Source organism: Furipterus horrens, unplaced genomic scaffold (assembly GCF_987537825.1).
Source record: "Furipterus horrens unplaced genomic scaffold, mFurHor1.1.pri manual_scaffold_4, whole genome shotgun sequence".
In the NCBI taxonomy this organism is placed as follows: domain Eukaryota; kingdom Metazoa; phylum Chordata; class Mammalia; order Chiroptera; family Furipteridae; genus Furipterus; species Furipterus horrens.
Genome location: NW_028327174.1, coordinates 176,756,180 through 176,767,187, shown reverse-complemented (window position 1 = coordinate 176,767,187; position 11,008 = coordinate 176,756,180). Strand labels below are relative to the sequence as shown.

The following is an 11,008-nucleotide window of genomic DNA, read 5'->3' as shown; positions in this document are numbered from 1 at the left end:
GAGTGATAGGAAAGACCTGGAGCTATGCATTTTGGCCTCTGTCCAGACACCCCAACACAATTAAGATCTGCGGGCAGATTAGAAAACAAACAAGGATTACAATTTACAATGTCTTGGATCAGCTTACTGAATTGGAAGTCCTCCCGATAGAAGCTTAGTTGCAGAGAAAAGAGTGATGGAATCAGGCCTTATAAGACATGGGTTCAAGTCCCAGGGAATAGATAAGAGTTGTCATTTACTGAGAACGTATGCGTGCCAGAAACTGCTACACTTTGTCTTTCCCATACCATTGTATTTCACCCTCATGACAACCTTTCAGGGTAGACAGATGAGAAAACAGGTTCAGAGAATAGAGTGACTTCTCCAAGGTCATACAACATGCAAGTGGCAGAGTAAGAATTTGAGTCCAGGTCTCGTCACTTCTGGTTCAGGATGTCCCACCACACACGTTCCTGGCAGGCTGCTGTGACACCAAAAGACAGCTTGGCTTAGTGGCTGGGAGCAGAGCCTCAGAGCCCCCTTGCTTCAGCTCAAACCCCAGCACCATCACAGATTGCTGTGTGGTCTTAGGTAAGTTACTTCACTTCTCTTGACTTTATTAGCTTATCTGTAAAATGGTGGTGACAATAATAGTATCTCTGGAGTTGGGTTTTTGGGAGGTTTGCAGGACATGATCCACACAGGTAGCTTCTCTGGGTGCAGGGCAAGGTGGGTTTCTGCAAGGGTGAATGGAAGATGCCCAGCAGCCCGCTGCCCGAAGTGTGGTCCTTGGACCAATGGCATTGGTACCACCTGTGAGCTGTTAGAAATACTACAGCTTGTTAATAAAGGTAGAACACTAAGAATGGTCCCTGCCCAGGGAGAGCACCATACAAATGGTACTGATGACAAGTTGGTGCCCACAGAGGACACATCTAACTGGATCCTTAATTCTTTTTCTATCTCTTCTCAAACTGAGTACCATGTCCTTTCCTTAGGTTTGTGGTTAGTTTGGTGGGGCGGCTTATTTGTTCTTTGACCACATCATCTTGTCTCATCTCATATCACCTCATGTCATTTCATCTCATCTCATCAGTTGCTTGATGAACAAATAGATTTCTCCAGGAGGCACTTTTGATTTGTTGTATTAGCTCCCTTCATGGGGGTCATTACATCCCTTTTAGAGTTCAAAATGATATATAGTAGATGTGGTATTTCAAACATGAGTGGGAGGAAGATGGCTGATTCAATCAATGAGTGGGGTAACTTGATAACCATTTGGAAAAAATAAAGTTGAAGTCCAACCTCCCATCAAAATAAATTCAAAATGGTCAAAAGATATCAAAGTTAAAAAAAAAAATGCAACAATGAAAGTACTAGATTAGAAAAAACCCAAAAACCATTATGGAAAAGATTTATAAATTGAATTACTACATAAATTTTTAAAATTTTTGTAAGCTCCAAAATAATGTAAACTCAAAAAAAAAAAAAAAGACAAATCAGAAAGAGATGTTTGTGGATGACATTTACCCATTATGTGAATTAACAGGGAAATAAAAGGAACAAACAAAAATAAAAATGGCCAGATTATTTGAATAGAGCTCCCCTCCACAAAAGAGATAATAAAATCTCTATTTAAAATGCATGCAAATTAAACTTACTCTGAAGTATTGTTTTACCTATCAGATTGGCAAAGATTTAAAAGGTTATTAGTTCCAGTGTTGGCAAGGATGTGAATAAACAGACACTCTCATACACTGTTGCAAGGAACGCAAACTGGTATAACCTTTCAGAAAGCAATTAGGCAGCATTTATTAGAAATGTTAATGTTCACATCCTTTTGAGTCTGCAATCTCACATCTAGGAATTTATGCAAAAGAAGTAGGTTCACAAGTGCTCAGAAGATGAACATATAGGAAGCTTATTGAGTATTGTTTTTAAGAGCAAAATGTTGGAAACAACCCAACTGTCCATTAATAGATTATAAAATAAAGTATTGCACATCCATACACTAATATACCACAGGGTTATTAACGAGATTACACTAACTATAGGTGTTTAACATACAAATGTGCTTAAGATGCATTGTTAAGTTTAGATGAGCAAGTTGTAGAGCTGTATGAATAGCATGATTCTGTTTTGGTAAAATATGTTAACATATGCAAAAGAAAAACTCTAAAGGAATATTCACCAAACCATCAACTGTTTAATATTAACTTCTGACAAGTGAGATTTGGTGGCTTTTTCATTTTCATTCAGTTTATTCATTTTTTTCAACCCTATTTATTGGTCACCTACCACTTGGCAGGTAGTGTGCTGGGTTCTAGGGACATGATGGTAAGCACCCAAAGCCATTGATCTCAGTAGCTAGCATTCTATGTTTTCACAATACTGGGATTCTTTATAACAAGCATTTTATTATCTTATTAGGAAAAAAGTTAGACATTTAAAAGTAAATAAAGGGATTATTTTACTTTCTAGCAAGCCCTCCTTACCTCCTTTCTAATTCACTGCTCCAGTCTCTGACCTCTCTGTCCCCTACTCTCACTTTCTCATCTGTTTCCTCTCTTTTCCCCTAACTACCCAGACCTCACCCAGTCTCTGGGCCTTACTTGTGGCCAAGCTCTCTCATGAAGCTATCAGTGATACCAACCCCCCATTAAAGTGTGGGACCTTCCTTTGAATTGACAAAGAGAGTACACAGACCACCCTTTTCTACAACTGTGTATGATTCCCCAGGAACTGAGGGCTGTGACCCTATCGTCCAACACGAATAATGCCTGACCCAGAAAAGACACTCAATAAATGTTGATTGAATGGGGATTGTGTTGGCAACAGAGGGGCATTGCTCATATCACCATTCAGGAGAGCCTGCTGGGGAGTACAGTTGATGGAGAGCCTCCAGCATCTATGCCTTCAGACCCTTTCTGGAATTCTTGCTGAGGCTCTGCTTCTCCTGGTTTCTCCCGGTCAGTGACTGAGCTTGGTGGGGATACCAGACCTGGCCCTTTCTGCTTGATGCAGTATACCTCAGCCGGCAGCCTTTGCTTGGGGTCATCCCATTTGGCATGGCTGCATGGCAGAATTAATTGCATGGCAGTCTAAAGCTCTTCCTACTCAAGACTCCTCCCTTCCCACTTTCCTTTCCCAGTTGTCAGACCTGCATCATAGTCTAAAGGCTCTCCTTCCATTTTCCTCCTCTTTCCCCCTTTATCCTACACAAGTTTTTCTCCTGGAGAAACATGATCTGGCATTTGATTCTCAGAGGACCCAGACCAACACAGGAATCAATGAAAAAAAAAAAGAAGACTGAGCCCTGGCTGGTGTGTCTCAGTGGATTGAGGGCTGGCCTGTAAACCAAAGGGTTGCAGGTTCAATTCTCAGTCAGGGCACATGCCTGGATTGCATGCCAGGTCTCCAGCCAGGTCCCCAGTTGGGGGTGCACTAGAGGCAACCATACATCGATGTTTCTCTCCCTCTCTTTCTCTCTCCCTTCCCCTCTCTTTAAAAATAATAAATAAATATTTTTTTTAAAGAAAGACTGAAAGTTCATAAATAAATTATGTACAAAAAATGTGTTGGATTCATGCTTTAAAAACTGTGCACATGAATGCCTTGGGTTCGTGTTGAAATGCAGATTCTGGTTCACTAGGTCTGGGGTGAACCCAAGATGCTGTGTTTCTAAGACACTCCCTGGTGATACCAATGCTGCTGGTCCAAGAACACCACTTTGAGCAGCAAGATGCTCCCAAGTCTCTCTCCTCCCTGTTCTGAACCGTGGGAGGCCCATTGTGAGGACTCCATTGAGAGACTTTGAACCTCTGGTTAAAAGTTGGGTTCAGCCAATGAGGAGCACAGGGAAGAGATCAGAGGATAGGAGGAGGGTGAGGGCAGAAGTTTTTATTCCTCTGGGAATTGCTCCCAACTGGGTTGCTGTGGGTTGACTGTGTCCCTTTACCAAGGGGCATAGCTCCTACCAGAGAGATGGCTCCAGTTTTCTCTCTTGCAAAATTCTAGTAACTGCTCTCTCCTCTCCCCCCTTTTTGGCCTGAGGTGACAATAGCTTTTTACTGTTACCAGCCTTGGAGTGCAGTATCCATATCAGCTCACAATCTATGGAAACCAATCACCCCCTATCAGAATGGTAACCATATCATTAACCCTTGTGGCTCTTAGTAAACCTGGCCCATGCTTCTGGAATTAGTCCTTTAGTAAATGTTCCTCACTTCCTCAGCAAGTGTGCCATCTGTGTCCTACTGGGACCTTGACTGCTACAAACATTGTTCAATGCAAGATTTTTTTTTATAATAACAGAAAACTGGAAACAAGCTAATTGTGCATCATTAAAAATGATTAAATTATGGTATATCTGCATAATGGTGTTACATGCAATCATTAGAAAGGATGCAGTAGCTCTATATTCACTTACATGGGAAGATGCTCAAACAATTTGTTAAATGGAAAAAAACCCCACAAGAGACTTCCGGCCAAGATGGAGGTGTAGAAAGACATGCTGCATCTCCCTCCACAACTAAGAAGGAATACAACTACCTCAAAACTAGAAACAACCAGAAGTTCCAGAAAACCAAAGTGCATGGAAGTCCAGCAAACAAAGATATAAAAAAGAAACACTCATCCAGACAGGTAGGAGGGGCAGAGCCAGGGCAGAGAGGACACAGGCTGGTGGTGGTGGCAGCAGTGTCAACAGCAGCAGGCTGGCGGAAAGCACAGTCACACATTTTAAAGTCAGGAGGGCACCTGGGAAGCATTCCCAGATCACCAGACTGCACAGCTCACGGTCCCAGCACCGGGAAAAATCAAGCCTCATTGCTTCTGACTGTGCAAACCAGTGGGGGTTGAGATGGAGGCAGAAACTGCAGGTCTCTCAGCAGAGTCCGCTTGTTTAAAGGGCCCCTAGAACATTTGCAGACCCACCCACTCTGGGAACGACGGCCAGGGCAGCAGCTAGAGGGGCATGAGTCCAGTGCAGAAGTGGGAGAAGTGCCTGGAAAAGGGGCGAGTGGTGGGCAAGGGGCATTGTTCCTTCTCAGACCCCTCCCCCACATACAGCGCCACAACATGGTGAAACAGGTCTCCCATTACTGACGAGTCCCTAAGGCTCCGCCCCTTACAACATAACAGGAGTGATAGCTCTGCCTGGGACGTGAAGGCAAACAAACACAGGAGACCTCCAGCCAAGATGGAGGCCTAGACTGACACGATCCATCTCCCTCCACAACTAAGAAGGAATACAACAACCGCAAAACCAGAAATAACCAGAAGTACCAGAAAATAAGTGGAAGCCCAACATATGAAGTTATAAAGACGTGCTGCTCGTCCGGACAGGTAGGAGGGGCAAAGCCAGGGAGGAGAGTTCAAGCTGTGCTGTCCACAGCAGGACAGCAGTAAGCACAGACACCCTTATTTAAGGGGAGGCGAGAAGCACTTGGGGAGCACCCCTCGCTGCAGACCAGACCCGTCACTTGCGATTCCAAAGCCGGGGAAGGCAGACCTCTATTGCCTTGGACTGTGAGGTCCAGAGGGGGTGGGGACGGAGGAGGAGGCTCCCGGTCTCTCAGTGGAGAGTGAACAGCAGGAATCCATCTTGGACCCCTACCCCCCCATAGAAAACACCACAGCGTGGTGAGACGGGTCACCTGGTTGTGACGAGTGCATAGTGCTCTGCCCCCTATAGCGTAGGAGGAGTGACAGCCCTGCCCAGGAAGCAAAGGTAAACACAAAACGGTCAGGATTACACAGATCATGATAGAGATCCCGGTGACACAGATGACCAGCGAGCAAATTTCTAATTAACGAAGCAGCAGATAGGAAATCTTTCAGAGGCACAGTTCAGAGCTTTGGTTATAAAAGCGCTTACAGACCTAAGAGCAGATCTTAAACAAGATGAAAAAGGAATGAAGGCTAGTCCTGCTGAAATGAACAAAAACACATACAAAACTAGTGGTGAGGGAAAGAAAACCAGGGATCAAATTGACAAATTGGAACATAGGGAAGGAACAGCCAACCAGTGCAGAAAGGGGAAACAAGAAGTGAGGAACATGAGGAGAGGCTCAGAAACCTATGGGACAGCTATAAGTGGGCCAACATCCAAATCATAGGGTTACCAGAAGGTGAAGAAGAAGAACTAGAAATGGAAAAATTATGGGAAAAAATAACAAAGCAGAACTTCCCTAACTTGGGGAAGGAAATAGACTTACAGGTCCAGGAAGCACAGAGTTCCAAAAAAACTGGACCCAGGGAGAACCACACCAATACACATTATAATCAAAATGTCAAAACTTAAGGATAAACAGAGAATCTTAAAAGCAGCAAGAGAGAAGAAGAGAATTACATACAAAGGGGTCCCAACAAGACTCTCAGCTGATTTCTCAAAAGAAACTCTGCAGGCGAGAAGGGACTGGCAAGAAATATTCAAAGTAATGAAAAGCAAAAACCTACAACCACGATTACTCTATCCAGCGAAGCTGTCATTCAGAATAGAAGGGTAGAGAAAGTGCTTCCAGGACAAAGTCAAACTGAAAGAGTTCATTAGATGCAAACTACTGTTATATGAGATGTTAAAGGGACTTGTTTAGGAGGAGGATCAAAACTATGAACATTAAGATGAAAACTGTATCACAACACCCAACAACAGAAGCTAGGGAATTGAAACAAAGGCAAACTAAGTACGCAACAAGAGTGGGAAAAGAATTATAGGTATGGGGAACATTTTGGGGGGAGGTCAGTGGGGAGGGGGTGGGGGGAAAGGGAGGGAGATGGTACAGGAATTAAGAAGCATAGTAGGAGGCAGTGGAGTAGATAGGAAGATGTTGAGAAGAACTACATGCACAACCAATGGGCATGGACTAAGGGGGGGTGACAACTAGAAGGAGGGGGTCATTGGGTGGAGGGGAACAAAGGGAAAAGAAATTGGGACAACTGTAATAGCATAAACAATAAAGTATATTTTAAAAAAACCTACAAGATTCAGAACAGCATGCATAGCGTGAGCCCATTCATTAAACCTTCAAAAGGAAGCCATCTTCATCTCTATTGTAGCAAATGGATCCAAGTCTGGGAACGGGTGATCGTGTATTAGCTCCAACACTGGGCCTAAGTGATTTGCTCTATCCCTGTAACTCATCTGCTCAAACACTTTTCATGGCTCCCCATTACTCACAAAATAAATCCCACTGTCTTTATCCTGGCACTGAAGTGTTTTGCAGTCTGAGTCTCATGTACTTTTGAGGATTTTCCTTATTTTACCGTTTGTCTAGACCTTTTTTCCAGCCCTTTTGGCCCAGATCCTAAGGACATTACTGTCTTCTTTGATCTGCTGATGTGGTAACTCCTATTCCTTCCTCACACCCTCATCAAGTTTTGTCCTCTATTATAACTCTACATATATGACACTGAGTCATTCAACAGTCATGCTCTGAGCACCTGCTGTATGCCTGGCCTATTGCTAGGCTTTGGGGCCGCAGCTCACAATCTATGGAAAACAATCACCATCTATCAGAATGTTAACGTTATCACGATGAGCAGAAGGCATCAGCAATTTGCAGGCAGGGCCGCTCTTGTTAGAATTTTTCTCTTTCCCTCTGCCTGGATTGCACTGTCCTCAAATGTCAACATGGCTCACCTTCTCAATTCCTTCAGGTCTCTGTGCAAATGTCACATTCTCAGTGACACTTTCTCTACCCATCCCATTATAAAATAACATCTCATCCTCTGTCCTGTTGACTTGGATTTCTTATGTCCTATTTATTGTTTGAAGAGCACTTGTTGCTAATCCCCATGCCTTACTTGTTCATGTATTTACAGCCTCTCTTTCCACTGTCAGGTCCAGGAAGGAAGAGAGTTTATTGTGTTCCCGACAGCTTTTCCAGCGCCTAGAATAATACGTGGCATGTAATAGGTATTCAATACTAGTTGAGAACATAAAGAAAATTGGACTAGATATCAGAAGACCTGGGTTCTAGTCCCAGCTCTCCCGCAGGAGTCATGTGGCCTTCAGCAAGGTACAACCTCTTTAAGCCTCAGCTGCCTCCTCTGTAAATTGGGGGTGATCATCTGGTGGCTGACAGGACCGCTATGGTTATCTTACCGTATACAGAACCAGATCTTACAGGATCTCAGACTTTAGCATGCATCAGAATTACCTGTAGGGCTTGTTAAAACACACGTGGGGGGTGGGGGCTCCACACACAGCTTTTAGTTCAGTAGGTCTGGGGGAAGTCAGAAAATTTGCATGTGTAAAATGCCCCGGATGTTGCTGATTCTAGAGACACCGATTAAGAGAAAGGTACCGAAGGCACTTGTAGCCCTAACGACCCGGCCCAGCTAAGGATTGAAACTAAGGGTCCTTAGGACCTTCTGTGGGGACAGAGTGGATCCATCCGTTCTCTACTTTAGTCAATAACTATTTTGGAAGCGCCGCTGGCCAGGCCAGCGCGGCGCTCGACTCAGTCCTGGGCCCAGCAGTCCAGCGCTGGCAGCGTCAGGAAGGCTGGAGAGCCGCTCCGACCTCCGCACAAGGCAGGAAGTCTCTAGAACCGCGGGGAGGGCCACGAGCAGGCGCGGGAAGGCAAAGGTGGACCTGCGAGCTGGGGCCTCGGACGCTGCCCAGAGTTTCCCGGAACCCGCGGTCCGGTCGCCCAGGCGGCAGAGACGCGACCTGGACCCCAGCGCGTGTGTCCCGCACACAGTAGGCGCGCAGGCGGGCGGAAGGGGGCGCCAGCGCGCGGTATCCGGGGGAGGAGCTGGCGCTGCCGGCGGGGCAGAAGGGCGCGGGTGGTGGGCCGCGGGCCGCGATGGGCGAAGGCGGGCTGCCGCCGGCCTTCCAGCTGCTGCTGCGCGCCTGCGACCAAGGCGACACAGAGACGGCGCGGCGGCTGTTGGAGCCGGGGGCGGCGGAACCAGCGGAGCGCGGCGCGGAGCTTGAGGCAGGCTCGGAGCCAGCGGGGGCCGAGGCGGCCGGGCCCGGGGCGGCGGCTGCGGCGGCCGCGGCCGGAGCGCCGGTGCCTGTGGACTGCTCGGACGAGGCAGGCAACACGGCGCTGCAGTTCGCGGCGGCCGGGGGCCACGAGCCGCTGGTGCGTTTCCTGCTGCGCCGCGGCGCCTCGGTCAACAGCCGCAACCACTACGGCTGGAGTGCGCTCATGCAGGCGGCCAGGTGAGGGGACGGGGCTCTGGGAGTGGTGTCCAGAGGTCCCCGGGGTCAGGAGGCCAAACCAGCCCGCAGACCCCCGCAGACGCCCCGGGAGGTAAAGAGTCAAGGACTCGTTCGGGAGAGTTGGAATGGTAAACTTTGAGCAGTTTGGGGATGCTACGAGAAGTGGAAGCTAGAACCACTGGCTTTTCAAAACAGAATCTACACTGCGAGTTGAATCTTAGAGACTCAGTCTTAGTGGTGCTCATTCATTCCTTCTTGCAACAAGGGTTTCCTAAGAACCTCCCTACACATCCTAGCTTGGTGATGGGGATACTGTGGGACCCACGTAAAGTCCCCATTGGGAGCAGCTCACATGCCAGTGTGTAGGCCGGACAAGAGAACGGGCTTGATGGGGAAAGTTCAGGGAGCTCTGGGAGTAGCAGACCGGGTTTGGGGGAGTGGGAAGAAGGTTTCTGGTAAGGACGATGCAGATATTCAAGTGCAGACCTGAAGATGGCTAAGAATTAACCAGGACGGAAAAAGTGGGAGGTGAGAACCAGGTGATAGGAGAAGCAAAAGTGAACATAAAGCGATGATAGGAGTGTTAGAAAGATGTTATTGCAGGAGAGGGTTGAGAGTAGAGGGAGAGGAGGAAGCAGATGCCAGGAGGCAGGGCTGAGAAAGGTTAGCTATCCTAAGGGCGCTGGGGAGTCATGGAAGGTTCTAGGCAGAGTGAGTGACAGAATCAGATTGTTCTGGAAAGTCACTTTCACAGCAGTGTGAGGACGGATTGAAGGGGTGGGCTAGAGCCGTAAAGGCTGGATAGGAAGAAATTTCAGTGGTCTAGGAAGAGGTGATGGTAGCATGGAGAAGAGCAGAGCAGAGACAGCAGTCAGAGAGCAGAGAGATGAGTTTGAGATGCACTCAAGAAGCAGGATGACAGGTACAGTATAAAGAAACTCTGGTACACAGTGACATCTCTTAGACCTGTCAGCCATCTACATAGGTCCCCCAACCCCTCAGTTTCTTGCAGAAGTTTCCCACGAAGGGAATGCAGCTCACTTGTAATTTTGATGGATATTATCACATTGCTTCCCATACAGGTGTATTAGTTTCCTCGGGCTGCTGTAACAACTTTCCACAAAGTCAGCAGTTTCTGTCCTCACATCTTCTAACTCAGGCTCTTCTGCTCCCTCGTCTACATTTCAAGGACCCTTGTGACTCTGTTGGGCCCACCTAGATAATCTAGGATACTCCCCCTCTCGGGATCAGCTGATGAGCAACCCTAATGACTAGTAATTCTGTCTGCAACCTTAATGTCCCCTTTGCCATGAAACCTGACCTCGGTTCTAGAGATTAGGATGTGAACATCCTTGGGAGCCTATTATTCTGCCCGCCACTCCAGTTGCCCCAGTTTACTCTCCTAGCAGCTGTGTATGTGAGTGCATATTTTACAACAGCCTTGCCCACAGTGTGTTAGCAAATTTTTGGATTTTTGTGTCTGATGGGTGAAACATCTGTCTTAGAATGTAGCTGAGATTTGCATTTGTTGAATTGAGTGAAGTAAAGCATCTTTCCATGTGTATGAGCTGTTTATTTTTCTTAAAGGCACTGAAAACACAATGTTCTTAGCCATAATGCGGTTGATATTTCTTTGAGTTCTCTTCCAAGTGTTATCCAGTTGTTCTAATTAATTTGTATTGCTGGAAAATTTTTATTCTGCGTTATTTTCAAATATATCGTTTTCAACTGCTGTGTAATATTCTGTTGATGGGACAGTGCTGTGATTTGCTTAACCGTTCCCCTGCCCTTGGGCATTTATTTCCACCAATCTACAAACACACGTTGGAAATACATCCCAGTTAGGGAATGCAT

At 46.5% G+C, this 11,008-nt stretch overlaps 1 protein-coding gene across 1 annotated transcript in view; it reads left to right on the top strand.

Annotated features, from left to right (window-relative positions):
* Positions 1–8,748: 8,748 nt before the first annotated feature.
* ANKS6 (ankyrin repeat and sterile alpha motif domain containing 6) overlaps positions 8,749–11,008 on the top strand; it is a 44,618-nt gene continuing 42,358 nt past the window's right edge. Inside the window, exon 1 of the mRNA XM_090274484.1 lies at positions 8,749–9,154. Within this exon, the coding sequence (XP_090130610.1) occupies positions 8,793–9,154 (362 nt within the window). The 5' untranslated portion in view covers positions 8,749–8,792. The remainder of the gene's footprint in view (positions 9,155–11,008) is intronic.